The sequence below is a fragment of the Tursiops truncatus genome, chromosome 1 (genome assembly GCF_011762595.2).
Source record: "Tursiops truncatus isolate mTurTru1 chromosome 1, mTurTru1.mat.Y, whole genome shotgun sequence".
NCBI lineage: Eukaryota > Metazoa > Chordata > Mammalia > Artiodactyla > Delphinidae > Tursiops > Tursiops truncatus.
In genome coordinates, this window is record NC_047034.1 from 172,505,691 (window position 1) to 172,522,054 (window position 16,364).

The following is a 16,364-nucleotide window of genomic DNA, read 5'->3' on the forward strand; positions in this document are numbered from 1 at the left end:
CCATGGAGAACAAAGTAAAAGCTCAGTCATGGCCAGGACTCAATATCCCAACAGGCAGAAGAGTGCCCGGTGGGCACACGCCCTCCCACACCCCCCCCCCTCCATGGAAAGGCACCTCCAGCACTGCCCACACCAACCAGACCCCACGCTTCCCAAACATCATTTTATTATTTGCAACCCATTTGAGATGACGCATTAAGAAAGCCATCATTCCACTTATTAAGCACCCACTGTATACCAGGCTCTGCCGGCTGGCTTCCCTCATTCCCATGCCAAGATGAGGAACCCGAGGCTTGGGAAGATGAAGCAGTGTCCCTGAAGACCCCGGTGTGGGCTTCTCACAAGTTGTGAGTCTCTGACAGCTGCCTCTGAGTTGGGGAGCAAAGCGCTAGCAGATGCCATCTCCAAAAATGTCTCCTCGACAAGACTCACCTTTGCTCCAAAGACTTTATCTCCTGCGGGTCACTGACCCTGGACTTGTGCAAACTGGCATCTCTCCGGTGAGCCTTGTATTGCTCCAGTGCCCATTCGGCATTAGGCTAAGAGAAATGATGTTTCCTGAGCACCTACTACGCGCCAAGCACCATGCAAAGCCCTGTGCATGGGCCATCGCATTTAATCCCCACAAAACCCTACTAGATAGGATTAGCGCCCCCAATTTACAGATGGATAAACTGAGGCTCACAGGGGTTAAGGAGCTGGGAACGATTTGCACCCAGGCAGTCTGGCTCCATGGCCCCGAGCACTTGGTACACAGTCTGCAATATCCCTACATTTAGGGCTCCAGGTCCGGGGACTTGCCTTAGTGTGAAGCCTCGCTCTCCTCCTGGGGCTGATATGGAATGAAACAGGGAGCCCGCACCTACGCCCTAAACAACACCAGGTGCAGAGGCAGGCCAACCATGCCCTTTTGCTAAATTCTTAGCTTCCCAGGCTGCCCACTCCCTACCCTGCTGTGAGAAGGTAGCATCTTCCTGCTGGGTATGCCATAAATTCAGGTCATCTCCAGCGGGAAGCAGTCAGCGCTCTCCAGGGAGATGGCCAAGCGATGCAGCCCAGAAAATCTGACTCCTATGGGAAGGCTGAGAGAAGCCAGATGCCGTCTGGAGGGCCCAAAGCCCTCGCTGCTGCCGCTGACCTCGGCGCACTCAGCAATACCAGGGACATGGCAGGAGGCTGACGAGGGGGCCATCACCGCACGCGTTTATGCTGGCCCTCAGGGAAGCAGGCACGCTGTGTGTGGGGTGCTCAAATCAAGCCCACGCAGGCCCCACACTCAGGAAGCCAACGGTCCAGGGGTCCTCCTGCAAGCCCGCCTGGGACAGGTGTGATTTGAAAAAAAAAAGCTTAAACAGAGGGATGGGAGGGAGAGAAAGGAGGGGTCGTGATGACTTATGCCCAGGAGACTATGAAGGAACATGAGAGACAGCAAGAGTCCAGCTGCTTCTTGAAGATAGAGAAGGAAGGAAAAGGGGAGACAGAAGGAACAACGGACAAAAGAGAAAGCCTAGCTCCTCCACAGGGGTCTAGAACAGGGCCTGGCCCATGGTAGGTTCTCAAGAAAACCTGCAAAATAATTAACTGGTAGCATCTACATCTAAGGCTTTCCTTTGCATCTCACAACACCTAGTGAGCGAGGGGCACACACAAACACACTGGCTGAAGGAGTCAGCTCACATTCTGCAGAGAACAGCTTGTACAACTGCCTCCCAGCTTCCATTCCTCAGGATGAATACTCTCCCTGACCTTCCTTTGTCTGATACCCCACCATCAGCCAGTGCGTTTCCCTGGAAGCTCACAACCCCTACCCCAACCTATTCTAAGGAAGGGCACATGATCTGGGCCTGCCAATCAGTGCATTCCTGCCTACTGGACTAAGTGATTGGCTCAGAGCTGTTGCATAATTAAAGCTAGGCCAATGAGAGTCAGTCCTGGGATTTTTGCTAGAAACACTGGGAATAAAGGACTCTCTACACTGGAATCCAAGAAAGATAAACGTTGCTTAGACTTGTGAGGGGTCATTTTTGCCACTAGAAAGGATAAAGGCCAAACAGATGAAAGGAAAGCTGGGAGATGACCTCATCTGAGCCCCTGGATGCAGCTACGCTTGAAGCTTGACCTACCGCTGATCAATTCAGTTAGGGGGAGCTACTGATTTCCCTTTCTATGAGTCAGTTCCAGCAGTGTTTCTATCATTTGCAACTCAAATACTCCTGTAACTACATGACTCTCTGGGAAGGTAGTAGGAAACTAAGAAGTACAAACAATACAAAGCTAGTTTTTTTTCTTTAACAAATAGCTATCGAGCTCTAAGCATGAAACTCTCTGAGCCTCGGATGCCACCCTGAGCGCTGGTGATCAGGCCTCCGTAGCTCACAGGGTGAACAGAGAGAGTAGCCAAACCCTCCTATGACCTCTGTTATCTTTAACACGTTAATGCCAAGAGAAGCAGGAAACCCACAGCGCTGGGAAAGACAGGCTGTGTCAGCGACACCACACCTGGAGCACACCACACCTGAGCCTCTGGCTGGACTTCGCAGAGCTGCCCCATGACCCTCACACTTTACAAGGACCCTGCCCAGCCCAGGGAGGCAGCCACAAGGAGCTCCCCACCAGGGCTGGGCCTGGCACCTTCAGGGACAGAGTCCCTTTGTTATTGCTCACTTCAGACTCTGCCACAGTTCAGGACGGACACAAGTGATGCTGCGGCAGGGACAGGAGGGTGGTGACTACTGTGGGCTCCAGCTGGGCTCCAGCTGGACTCGAGTCGAATCTTACCTCTTCTGCTTCCTGGCTTGACGGCCTGGGGCAAGTTTCTTAACCTCCCTGTGCCTCAGTTACTCCATCTGGAAAATGAGGTGATTAATGTACCTAATTTATCTTGGTCGTTCAATGCAGGCCACCCTGCAAAGCAGGAGTGCTTAGATCAGGCTCCCCTGCGTCATGAGTGCACGTAAGTGACGAGAACCTTACAGTGTTTCAGTGACATGGGAGTGGGGGAGGAGCTAGGGTGCCTCTAAGTGCACGACTACTCAGAACACTGGTTTGTCCACCTGGCAAACAGTAAGTCTCTGAAAAGAACCCAGAGAACAGAACCAGCAAGTCAGCCCAGTAAGCAGGAGGGAGGAACTGGCTTGGTGACAGCAAGAGGGTGGGGCTCTGGCCCACGGTCATCAGGGCTGGCCGCAGACAGAAGTCCAGTCACCTTGGGGAGATGGTCACGCAGGGACACACGGCCTTTGGGGGAAGTCACTGATGCCGACACCAACAGGCCAGCAGGAAGAGAAGGGAGAGGAGCTGCTGGTCATTTCAAACACTCCTGCAGCTGCCCAAACACACAATCAAACCTCCTCTAGCAAGGTCCCAGCTAGCTGCAAGGCCCAGTTAACTAGGATTCTGGCTTAGGTTGGAGGACAAATAAGCAAACAATGAAGAGACTCCCTGACGCAATGGCTTCTTATTTTCTTACATGTGAGCAGTGGGAGTTGTAGGGTCAAGTACAACCACCTGTCCTAAGATGCTCAGCTTCCGAGTTAGGACCCGAAAGGTCTGCAGAAGCCTAACTTCCAAAAAGGGAGTTGTCCAGGCTCCCTGAATGCAAAAGGGCATTTCAGGAAGTTTTCAATGACAATGGAAACACAGAAAGAGTTTCTGGTGTCTAATTTTCTGAAAATGTCCTTGACTTTAAGATTGACGAGGGGAGGACCATGTTTTGGGCAGGACTGTTTTATCTACGACTATATCCCTGATACTTAAGAAGGATTCTCGTCCAGACAAGTGCACCATAATTATTTGCAGAATAAATGAACAAAAGAACTCCGGGGGCTCTACCACGCTCAAAGATTCTGGAAACGGAAAGGTGAACTGTCCACTTGCTTATGGAGATACAATGACCAGGTGACACAAAGGACGAGGGCCAGGAGTAAAACCCAATGGACTCATTATCTTAGGTCATTGGATCCGGGCCTGTAGCTGCCGGGCCTGTGAACGGGGTCCCGTGCAGGGGAGCGGGGCCAGCAGCACCCAAGCCACGTGCTCTATCTGTCCCACTTCTGTCTCTATCTTTTGGCAGGTCCCAAATTCCAGAAGGAAAGAGGGATATATTTACTGACCCCTCCAAACCCCAACAATTACTGGTGGGGCTGCAGGTGTTCTCCAGGTGCTGCCCTACCTGCCAGGTGAGGCCCCTCCAAAGGTGCGCCAATACATCTGCCAGATTCGATGTCTCCTAAGGTTCTTCCAGCTGAGAAATTCACATCTGCGTGTTTCCTCCCGTTCGGAGCGTTTCCTGAAAGCCTACTGTGTGCTCCAGGCATACGGAGGGAGGCAGATGCGTAGGCGCCCTGTGGCCCCCGCCCCCTCCGCGGGTCCAGTTCAGGAGGAAGGCCCCACCTAACGCTCAAGAAATGTTCCTGCAGGACCTGGTCTCCAGATGACGCGCCCACGGCAAGGCAGGACTGTGCACAGAGGGGCTGGAATGAGCAGGAAAGGCTGTGCAGAAGGGGGCATGGGGCCAGGACAGGATGCAATTTGGACTTTGAGAAGAAGAGTTGAGGGGTGGGAACGAGCTGGCCGGTTCATGGGACAGTCAGGAGACCCTGAGCCCCTTAACGGGAGCCAGGAAAGCGGCCGACATTGTTCGCGGCTCCCAGCACCACACCCAGGCCGAGCAGGTACTCAACACCTGCCAGGTGGACGAACGAGGAGCTTTGTTGCATCCAGGCAGAGGTTGAGGAAGGGCATCCTTCTGGTTCCAGTTAGGCGTTCTAGGCAGAAAACCCCTCCAGAATGTAAGCGCCGCGAGGGCAGAGCTGGCGTGGCTCAGCCTGTCCGCACCAGGCACCCAGTCGGGGTCTGATGAGTATTTATCCAGTGAGCGAATAAGTAAACGAATGGCAGATGTGATTTAATAAAGACATGCTCAGCTGGAATCTGGGTGGTGGGTCATCCAGGCCATCGGTCGATGCCCAGAGACGTAAGTGAGCTGCAAGTGAGGGCAGGGCCATAAGGTCCATGCGATCAGCAAAGGTAGAGGGGGTCAGGAGTCAGGGAGGTGATGCCTTAACTTCTGGGAGGGCAGGGTCGGGGAGGGGATCACTTTCCATATGGCACTGGGGTACAGCTAGGGAGACCAACTGTCCTGGTTTGCCTGGGACTGTGGGGTTTCCCAGGATGTGGGACTTTCAGTGCTGAAACCAGGAAAGTTCCAAGCTAACCAGGAGAGTCGGCTCCCCGAGGCACAGGTCCGCCCTCACCAGCACTGAGGTGGTACCAACCACCTTTGTAAAGTGCCTCCGAGTGTGCAAAGCACATCTACGTCCAAGGGCTCGGGTGAAAAGCAACCACAAATCTGGGAGCTAAGCCGGGCTGGCACTACAGATCTCATTTCATGGAATAGGAAACTGGGGTTTAGAGGGGAACGACCTGCACGAGGAAGGTCCCACAGCGGATAAGTAGCACGGTCACGTCTGATCCGGCCTCCAGCTCCCCTGCTTTCTGTAAACACTGGGAAGACAGGAAATAGACAAGCGCTGTCTGTCGAGCACAGCTGTGAGCCATGCCAACTTCCTCCGGGCTGATGGATGCCAGGGGAAGCAGCAGGGGCCCTGCCCCAAGAGGGGGCCCCAGGGAGATGGGCCCATCTGGCCCTCTGCTCTTCTGGCACAGGGTGGGCAGGAGGCCACCACCTGGGATGCTGGGAGAGAGGACGGGGGTGAGGGTGCTGCCGGCCACCGCTCTGCTTGCCTCCCCGTAACATCCCCGTGATGGCCACCCCTTGGGTAAGGCCCGGATCCCCGTTGGCCCTTATGAAAGGCAGAGGGATCATCTCGCCACGCTCCCAGCAGACCCTGGGTGTGGAAGGGTCTCGGCAGCTCCTGGTAGCTGGGAGAGGACAGGCCAGGGTACAGAGGGAAGGGGGAAGAGGGAAGGGGAGGGGGAGAGGAGGAGAGGACAGAAGAGACTTGGGGGGAAAATTTAAGTAGAAGGGGCCTCCCAGAGCAGTCTTGCGCAGCGATTGGCTCCAAGCTGAAGCGGCATCAGCATCGCCTTGAGGGGTCTGTTAAGACCCTGATGGCGGGGATCACCCCCAGTTTCTGATTCTGCAGGTGTGGGGCAGGCTGAGAATTTGCGTTCCTCACAAGTTCTCAGGTGAGGCTGATTTGCTGGTCTTGGCACCCTAACTTGAGAGCCCTCGGCCTGGTGCATGAAGTGGGGTGGTAGGGGCTGGGGTGGGGGACAAAAGCAAAAGGGTACCGAGGCGCTACTGGAGGCTGGGGAGACCGCCAGGAGTAGAGATGGAACGTGCTAGAGCCCGTGGTTCTCAAACTTCAGAGAAGATCAGAATCACCTGGGGGTGGAGGTGACGAGTTTAAAGTGCAGATTCCTGGGACCACTGCAGATATTTGACTGTCCAGGTCCGGTAGAGGGTCCAGGAACTTAAAAACCACACAAGCTCTGAGTGATTTTGACGCAGGCAGTCCAGAGACCACATGGAGAAGCACGGCAGCCTTAGACGAGCACAGTGGAAAAACACACCACAGGCTTCATGAGCTGTGATGGGCCACAGACACATCTGTGGTATCAAGCCCTGATTCAGGGCTGGCTGCACCATCTGATACAGTAGCCACTGGCCACACGTGGCCTTTCAAATAAAATCTGAGATTCAGTTTTGTGGTCATACTAGCTACATTTTAAATCCAATGGCTACCATATAGGACAGCACAGGCAGAGACTTCTATCAGACAGCTCTGGCCCAAAGAGATCACACTGTGCCTCCATTTCCCCTTCTGTAAAAAGGGGTTCCCCCCGGTCTCTCCCAGGGTACAAAAGAGAGGAAAGACTCCACCCAGGGCGGCCGTTTCTATCCACACTGAAGAAAGCAGTCCAACTTGGATGGGGGGGTGGTGCGGGCATCCACGTCCACTCCAGAGCCCACAGGGAATGCCAGGGATGGAAGTCTCCTTTCTGGTCAGCCACCCAGGCCCCTGGGCTCCCCACCAAGGGGAGCTGAGAAAGTCCACAGGGTACATAAAGTGACGGAAACAGTCCCCGTGGCTCCCGGCTGTACTGTGGACACGGCGAGAGATGCCAAGAGGAAGCAGAGACTGGCCACTCAGCTGACCACGTCTCCCATGGGCACAGCATTCAAACCACCAACCAAAGGGGTCCAAGTGGGGTAGGGAGGGGGCGGCCTGGGCTGGTGGGTTTGGTACCAAGTCTGAAGAATCAGGACGGTCAAGGGTGTGGTCTCCTGTGACTCCTCAGCACGCCAGCCCAGGACCTGGCCCCTCCGAGGAGCTCAAGAAGGAATACTGATTGAGTGAAAGGGTGAGTGGATGCTAGCGGCGGCCTGGGGCGCAGAGCAGGACATCCGAGCAAAGACAAAGCCTGACACGGGCTAGATTCTGAGAATATGAGTGGGGTGGGGGGGTGAGCAGGGCAGGGAGAGATGGGGGCGGAGAATTGGATTAGAAAAGGAAGAAGTGGGATTTAACTAGGATGTCCATGCACCTCATCTCCACTTTGGGTCACCTGTGGGAGGGAAAAGGACGCTGCTAAGGATTATGTCAGGGCGCAGGGGGTAAAAGCCAGAGTATGTGGCCTCCCTTGTTCCTTACTCTAAAATCAACCAGCCCCAGAAAGATGAATAGCAGAGGTTCTCAAAGTCTGACCTGTGGAAACCCTGCATCAAAATCACCCAGGGCGGGCTTCCCTGGTGGCGCAGCGGTTGAGAGTCCGCCTGCCGATGCAGGGGACGTGGGTTCGTGCCCCGGTCCGGGAGGATCCCACATGCCGCGGAGTGGCTGGACCCGTGAGCCATGGCCACTGAGCCTGCGCGTCCGGAGCCTGTGCTCTGCAACGGGAGAGGCCACAGCTGTGAGAGGCCCGCGTACCACAAAAAAAAAAGAAAAAATCACCCAGGGCACTTGATAAAAATACAGACTCCCGGGCCCTTCCCCAGACCTACAGAGTCAAAACCTCAAGGTGGAGCCTGAGAATTTGCACACTAGCAATCACCCCAGACCGCTGTGATCCCCAAAGCCTGAGCCCCACCCCCCTTCAAAAGGCAGGAGGGAGCTAGGGAAGAGGTCGAAGAGAGAACGTCCAGCTTTGCCAAGACATCCAAGTGCCTTTGTAAGTTTCCACATTTGACCCTGGAAACTACTCCACATGACACCTTGCAGTACGGTCCCTTCCTCACTCTGGGCCTCAGTTCCCTCACTTTGGAGAGGGACTGAATTGACCCCATCCCTGCCGAGGTTTCCCTCTCAGGGCTCTGCATTCCAGGTTCCCAAATGGCCAGGGTCGAATCTTCCATCATGGGCCAGCCAGTCTCTTTGGATTCCGGCTGGGCCAGAGGCATGCGGTAAGTCTGCTGGAGCCAAGGGAGCAGCTCTGGGCCCCAGGGGCCCTCCCTCCCGACTGTCCCTGGCTGACTGGATGACAGCGTGCCAAAGATGAGAAAATCCCATGAGTCTGAGCATCACAGCCTCTGCCTGGTGCCCCACTGGCTGTCGGGGAATCGTCAGCTGATGAATGAAACCACAAGGACGAAGCAGTGGGGCAGGCAGCCAGCACGGCAGCTTGGAAAAGTCGCTTACTATAACCTGTGTAGCCTCTTTAAGCCTCAACTGTCTGTCCAGTAAGATGGGGAGAACGCCAGCTGCCTTACAGGGGCCGGGAGAGATGAACAGGAATGCAGGTAACAAAGTGCTCGGCTCCTGGGCGGCCCTCAGTAAGTGACTTCATCATTAATAGGACCTTACCCAAAAGAAATACGGATTCTTCCCTGCGCCGGGGAACATAGGACTTCAGAGTTAGGAGTGCACCGGCAAGGCTGAGCCGTAAGGTGAGGGAATACAGCATACAGGAACTAGCAGCTGTTGTTTTTACTTCTCTCCAGGCCCCCGGGGAGAGCTTTCTGAAGCTTCTGTACAATTAAAAGGTACTGAACACAATGCCTGTGATAAAGTTACAGCCCAAACTAGTTGGGAGACCAAGCCAGCCTCCAAACCCGGGCGGCGACAAAAGACGAAGCTGTCAGCACCTGCAGATTGGCCACCGGGTGGTGGGTGTTCCCGAAGAGGTCCCCAACACCCAGCACGACGCAATCAGAGGTTCACCACCACTGAATCCACCGACTCCCTTTCTCCTCAGCCCAGGCTCAGCGTCACCCAGTTCAGGGCCAGGACACCAGGCGGGACTCACACACCTGTCATACCTTTCTGGCTGTTAATTTCTTCCAAATCTGGGGCTGCGACAGCACCTGCTGGGCTAATGCCACTTGGTGAGGGCTCTGAGGAACTGCCACAATCAGCGTCTTCTAACTGGCTTCTCTTGAAGGCATCCCAACAGCAGACAAGAGAAACGGAAGTCCTCACCTTCAGGGTGGCTATCCCAAGGGGAACGGAAGGGGTGGTCTGTGCGAACAGGAGGCAATCCTGACTCTTCCCCTCCTGGACAGGCACTCATCTGATGTGCTCAACACGAAACGCGTTTACGGAGAGTAAATTCACACAACATAGCTGCACACACCTGCACGCACACACCTTGGAACCACGGCTCGCCATCCTCTCTGGAGTGTTTAGAGCCCTTAGTGACTCACAACAAACACAGGATCCCCATGGGGACCGCCCTGGACGGCTTTAATGACACGCTTGGTATGCCTATCTGCTGGGGCTAAAATCCGTACGCACGCCAATGTGCCTGATTTTCCACTTGTGCCAACTGGCTGTGTCGCAGGTGAGAAAGGCTAGAGCTGGGGCGTGTTTGCTACTTTCCTTGGGCTATGCGTGCCCTGTGGCTCTTGAGATGATCGAGAAGGGAGTAAACTCTTCTTTCCCCAGAATGGCTGGAGGGTTCTAGCAAATCATCCAGTTGACTAAGTTGGAATATTACACAAAACATAAAGACCATTCTGGAAATTTCCTGATGACTCAGAAGGCCTTTCTGATGACTTGGAAGGCTAGCACTCCTTCAAAACCACCTGTCTCATCAAATCTCAATATTTCAAACTTCAAATATTTAAAGAATTTTATACACACACACACTCAAGTCCTTTGGACTCTGGATAAATGGGAATTTCCCCTCCCCTTTACGGCATAGGTAGGCAGCAGGCCCCATGGGTATGAAGGACGCTAACCATACAGATGCCTGTCCAACAACTCTGAGCTGGGTAATATGATCCCATTTTAGAGATGGGTAAACTGAGGCTCGGGACATTAACTAACTTGCTTGGGGACACATAGCTAGTAAGCAGTAGAGCTGGTGAATTCAAACCAGGTTGTGTTTGATTCCAAACCTGGTGCCCTGCACTCACTGCCCTGGCAGAAGGAACTTTCAGTCCCCCTTTGTGAGCAGTCACACAGGGTGGAGGGGGCTGGGCCACAGGAAACCTCCCCAGGGAAACCAATCGGAAATATATTCAAGTGTAGTGACTTTCCTTCCTGATTGTCCAGAACAGCCAACACCCCAATTATCTCTGTCCCACCCCGTTACTGACGAGGCTCACACTAGACCCTCGTGGTCCTAGTGGGTGACTTTCCAAGAGCATCCCCGATTCCAGCGGGGAGATTCAACCTCACACCAACCCAGCAGAAATCCTTTACAGAAGGGATAACTCAAAGCTGACCTAATGAGGAAATTGCTAAAGGCACAAAGATAAGCAAATGCTTGAGTTGCTTAAACCAAGGAATATCAAGGAGAGGACAAACTTCTTTTTTAAGAGATAAAAATTTAAAGGAAAAATGGACCTGACACTTAATGTGAGTCTACTTTCTTTTTTGTTTGTTTGTTTTTGTTTGTTTGTTTTTTGCGATACGCCGGGCCTCTCACGGTTGTGGCCTCTCCCGTTGTGGAGCACAGGCTCCGGACGTGCAGGCTCAGCGGCCATGGCTCACGGGCCCAGCCTCTCCGCGGCATGTGGTATCTTCCCGGACCGGGGCACGAACCCGTGTCCCCTGCATCAGCAGGACTCTCAACCACTGCGCCACCAGGGAAGCCCAAGCCTACTTTCTTAAGACCAAGACAAGGTCTTTTCACACTGCTTTGAGGTCTACAATCTGGGACCAAGTCCTGGCTGTGACACCTACTAGCTATGTGATCTCAGTCAAGTTACTAATTTTCTGAGCGCCAGTTTCCCCATCTGTGGATGAAATGAGCAATCGCACCTCCCCCTGGGTTGCGGAAGGACTGACTGATGAAGACAAAGCTCGGCGTTTGGTCACCACCAAGCCTCGCCCCCGGGAGGCCACAGAATGAAAGCCAGGACACAGAAACACAGGTCTGGTCCCCTCCTCCAGGGGACTTTATGTAAGGGGAAGGGGCAAGAGGAGATAAGAACTCAAATGGCTAATAAGGAAGGTAGTCTGGGTAGGCTTCAGATATGCCCAGTCTACGAAGATACTAATTTACCAACAACTTTTAAAAAATGACTTGGGGGCTTCCCTGGTGGCGCAGTGGTTGAGGGTCCGCCTGCCGATACAGGGGATGTGGGTTTGTGCCCTGGTCCGGGAAGATCCCACATGCCGCGGAGCCTATGGGCCCGTGGGCCATGGCCGCTGAGCCTGCGCGTCCGGAGCCTGTGCTCCGCAACGGGAGAGGCCACAGCAGTGAGAGGCCCGTGTACAGCCAAAAAAAAAAAAAAAAAAAAATGACTTGGTCGGGAATTCCCTGGCGGGCCACGCGGTTTGAACTCCGCGCTCTCACTACTGGGAGCCTGGGTTCGATTCGATCCCTGGTCGGGGAACTAAGATCCCACAAGTCACACTGCTAAAAAAAAATGACTTCGTTCCTTTAGCCGACCGGCAATATCCTCTTGCCTTAGGGACTCAGCACCCACATACCTCACCTCATTCTCCTCTGACCACCTACCTATATACTAAAAAGCACCCGCTCCTATCACGCTAACCCCTCACCTGGCTTTTTTTTTTGTACATAGCATTTACCATCCCCTGACACATCCTGTGTGTACTGGAAATCTCCTCCCACAGAATATAAGCTCCATGGAAACAAGGTCTGCAGTTGTCTCGTTGCTGCTACATCCCTGGCAGCTACAACAGTGCCTGGCAGGAGTAGATGCTCAAGAAATGTAACTGAATGAAGGGACAGTCAAAGAGGGAATCATTCACGTTCTCAGTCTCAGAAGGCTCAGCGATCACCTGAACACTCTGCAGGGGCTCTGGAAGAATCTCTCCTCCAGTGGAGTCATTCCCACCACACCAACAGGGAAACTGAGTTAACGGAGTTTCTCAGGGTCAAACAGATTTGGGGCAGAACCAGGCGCAGACCGACACTGTGTCTAATTTTTGCATCTCCTGCTCTGTTCCCTAGTCCGGGCGCAAATGGTAACCTCCCCTGGAAGAGGCCCCACCCTGGAGGCCGGAGCTGTCACCGGCACAGGGTCTGTCACTCTGCCGATATCAGGACATCCCCCACGAGCAATGTCAGGGTGCCAAGCCTCCAACCCGCCAAGCAAGCATCTCTCTTTCCCCTTCCCCAAACCCCTGAAAGTGCCGATTTCCAGACGCTATCACCCAAAAGAGCACTCTTGCAGCTCCTTAAACCAAGCATCGCATTAGGCTGGGGACTAACGTGCTAAGATCCTGGCGTGAGTCACCTCACAGCCTGGCTAAAATGTTTATTTCAGCAATAATTTCAGCTTGCGGTTCCAAGCGCGAAGAGGACCTCCCAGAGGAAAACCCCTCACGACAGCCAATGGTTTTGAGCACCTGTGTCCACGACACGCTGTCCTCAATGCCAGCCGCCACAGACCTTCTCAGAAACTACGTTTGGTCTTTAAGAACCAGACGCCAAAAGAGTGTGAAGGGTGGTAGGGTAGAGAGAACTCAGAACTTTCTTGTTCTGCTGCTGGCTTGATCCTGTTTCACACCAGTGATGCCATCCGTAGATCAGGAAAGGAGATTTCCACTGCTCTCTGCCCCAAAGGAACACCAAGAGAGCCACTGGAGTAAGAACCACCCCCAGACCTCAGAGACAGGCATTTCTCAGCTACACCATGTCATTAGGATTTTGTTATTATGAATACACAAGTGGGGTCTATATAGACACAAAGTAAACCTATTTATCTCCACCCAGTCCTCTTCTACCTGTGTACATAATAACAGCTTCCATTGGCCCAACAGTCAGCCTTGGATCACTGAAGTATTTTAAAGACAAGACAAATGTCATCTCAACACAGTTCAGGAGGGTGGAGATGGAGCAGACAGCATCACATCCTAATGGGAACCTGAGTCAATGGGGGCACTAACAGGTGCCCCACAAGTAAAGCTGACGACTTACATTCATTAGTATCAACTATGACCCAGGCAAGGTGCTTTGCAGACATGAGCTTTTTTTTTTTTAACATCTTTATTGGAGTATAATTGCTTTACATTGCTGTGTTAGTTTCTGCTTTATAACAAAGTGAATCAGCTATACATATACATATCTCCCCGTTATCTCCTCCCTCTTGCGTCTCCCTCCCACCCTCCCTATCCCACCCCTCTAGGTGGTCACAAAGCACCGAACTGATCTCCCTGTGTTATGCGGCTGCTTCCCACTAGCTATCTATTTTACATTCGGTAGTGTATATAAGTCCAAGTCACTCTCTAACTTCGTCCCAGCTTACCCTTCCCCCTCCCCGTGTCCTCAAGTCCATTCTCTACGTCTGCGTCTTTATTCCTGTCCTGCCCTTAGGTTCTTTATAACCTTTTTTTTTTTTTTTAGATTCCATATATATGTGTTAGCATACGGTATTTGTTTTTCTCTTTCTGACTTACTTCATTCTGTATGACAGTCTCTAGGTCCATCCACCTCACTACAAATAATTCAATTTCGTTTCTTTTTATGGCTGAGCAATATTCCATTGTATATACGCGCCACATCTTCTTTATCCATTCACAGACATGAGCTTTTGGTTTTGGTTTTGTTTTTTTTTGCGATACGCGGGCCTCTCACTGTTGTGGCCTCTCTCGTTGCGAAGCACAGGCTCCAGACGCACAGGCTCAGCGGCCATGGCTCATGGGCCCAGCTGCTCCGCGGCATGTGGGGTCTTCCCGGACCGGGGCACGAACCGGCGTCCCCTGCATCGGCAGGCGGACTCTCAACCACTGCGCCACCAGGGAAGCCCCAGACATGAGCTTTTGAATGATCAAAATGTTAATCGAGATTATTAATATCTCCACTTTACAGATGGGTAAAATGGGTCTCAAAAAGATCAAGCAACTTGCCCAAGCCCTCCCATTTGCTTCTTTGCATCTTTGCTCTGTTTCACACCAAGCTGTCTTGGTCTCTAACTGCTCTGTGCAACAGGGGAGGAGGTGGGACTGTCTCCAGCAGACCCAGCCCCTAAGCCAACCACCCAGGGACTCCAGCTCCTTCCAGGCCTCAGGGTCCCTCTTCCCAACCCTTGGTGACCCAAGACCTCAGTTGTTCCAGGACACCAGTGGCAGCTCAGCTAATCAGAGCCAGCTGGTTGGTGGTCCCAGCCCCTGTGGCTAGAACTCTTGACGCTCAGGATTCCATCTCCTGGGGAAACCAATACAGGCAGTCTGGAATTAAGGAGCCTGGCAGTTGACTTTTTTCTCATAGGAAAGAAATAATTATTAGGTAAATAAGCCTGGTGTTTCCCAGTTGGTAAGCTTCCTGCCTGGGAGAGGCATGCTGGTGTCAATCCACAGACAAAATGTGAAATTCCAGTACCATGGCTTCAGGGCTTTGGGGCTTGGGCAAGTCCCTTAAACTCCGGCCTTTTCTGACCTCATCTTCCTGGAGATAACACAGCCTCACTGCCAGGGTGGTGATAAGATTTTAAGACACCGCATATAAATTACTGGAACACACTGGGTGTTCAAGAAATAATAATCATGTGGTCCCCCCCACCTCCGTTTTTCCTGGAAAAAGTATTCAAACTTGAAACTGATGATGACAGACCCTTCTCGGAAGTCCTTCCACCTTCCTACTGTGGAATCTGGAGGATCCAGGGGTTCCTGTGCCCCACCCTCCATGACCTAACTTCAGCGGGAAGGGACCAGCTGAGACCGGAACGGAATGGAACGGGTGCATCCACTCGGAACATTTTAACACTCAAACGGGGTTTCTCCGCTTGGTCTCCGCTTGAGGCGGATTAGCCAACGATGCACAATTAGACCACCGCATTTATCTCCTCCGCGGCGATTTCTCTTTCTGCCTTAGTCGTTCAAGTGTACGAGAAACCTCTTCGCTCCTAGCAAATGCGAGCCCTCACTTTCCTCTACGCGGGGTGGCGGGAAGGCTCCCCTCGGCACTTTATGGGGCTGCCAGGTGGGTTACAGGTGCGGTCACAGGGGGCCTCCCCAACTTCGCGCGAGGCTGGCCCCTTTCCCACGCTTCCCAGATCAGGCGCGGGAAATGGCCCAAACCTGGGTCTCCAAGCGCCGCGGGATCGCACAGCTCCTGCAGGCTTGGCCTTGACCTCCCTCTGCAACTCTATAGGGGGCTCTTGCCGGAAGGCCGCGGAGCCCCACAACCCCTGCCCTCATGCTTAAGACTAACTCCGCGTCCCGCGCCTCTCCCCCTGCACCCCGTCCGGTGCTCTGGGTCAAGGGCGCGGCGAGAACTTTGCCACGAGCGGCGGCCCGATCCCGGCCGGGAGCGCCCCCGCGCGCCCGGCCCCGGCCCTCCCCCGGCCTGCGGCCGCGCCACCCTCCCCTCCCGGCGCGCACCTACCCGGCTGGCTGCAGTCGCCATCCGCTCGAACGGAGGGCGCCCCGGCGCGGGGCCGATCGCCGGGCCCCGCCGCGTCCGCACCCGGCTCGCAGGCTGGCGGTCCCGGGGGGCGCGCAGGCCCAGCCCCCGCCCCGCAGGAAGGCGCCGGCTCGCCCTGAGCCGCGAGCTGGCGGACGCGCTCCCAGGTGCCAGAGTCGGCCGCCCGCATGCCGCGTGCCCGAGGGGCGCTGCCCACGGCGGCGCGGGGGGCTCCGACGGCGGGCGCCGGGCTCAGAGCCCCCGGGGTCGCCGCCGCATCGGGGCGCAGCCGAGCGCCGGCCCCGCCGCCCGCCCGCGCGCGCGCGCCGGACCTGGTCTCTCCGTCTCGCCGGACACCGGGAGGTCCGCGGCCGCCGCACACTAAGAATTCGGCCGCCGACCCTCTCACGTGGGAACGACTCTCACTCGCGCGGCTCCTCCTCCCGCTCCTTCCGGGCTGGCGAGGGACGCCGCTCGCCCCGCCCCCGGCCCCGCCCCCGGCCCCTCCGCGGCGCCCAGACTCGCCCCAGGGCCCGGGGGAGGGCCGCGTCGCCCCTTTGTAGGCCCGGCCCTGGCCGCTCGGTGCATCCCCCAGCACGGTCATTCCTGGAGAGACTCGGGGTTAGAAAGATGGCCAG

At 54.6% G+C, this 16,364-nt stretch overlaps 1 protein-coding gene across 2 annotated transcripts in view; it reads right to left on the minus strand.

The window, feature by feature from the left end:
* Positions 1-16,161, minus strand: part of LOC101336082 (kazrin) — a 144,003-nt gene extending 127,842 nt beyond the window's left edge. Inside the window, exon 1 of one of the 2 annotated variants that reach the window (XM_073795741.1) lies at positions 15,709-16,161. In XM_073795741.1, coding sequence (XP_073651842.1) covers positions 15,709-15,916 — 208 coding nt within the window. In that variant the 5' untranslated portion in view covers positions 15,917-16,161. The remainder of the gene's footprint in view (positions 1-15,708) is intronic. The other variant, XM_033842974.2, reaches the window with a different exon arrangement.
* Between the last annotated feature and the right edge of the window lie 203 nt (positions 16,162-16,364).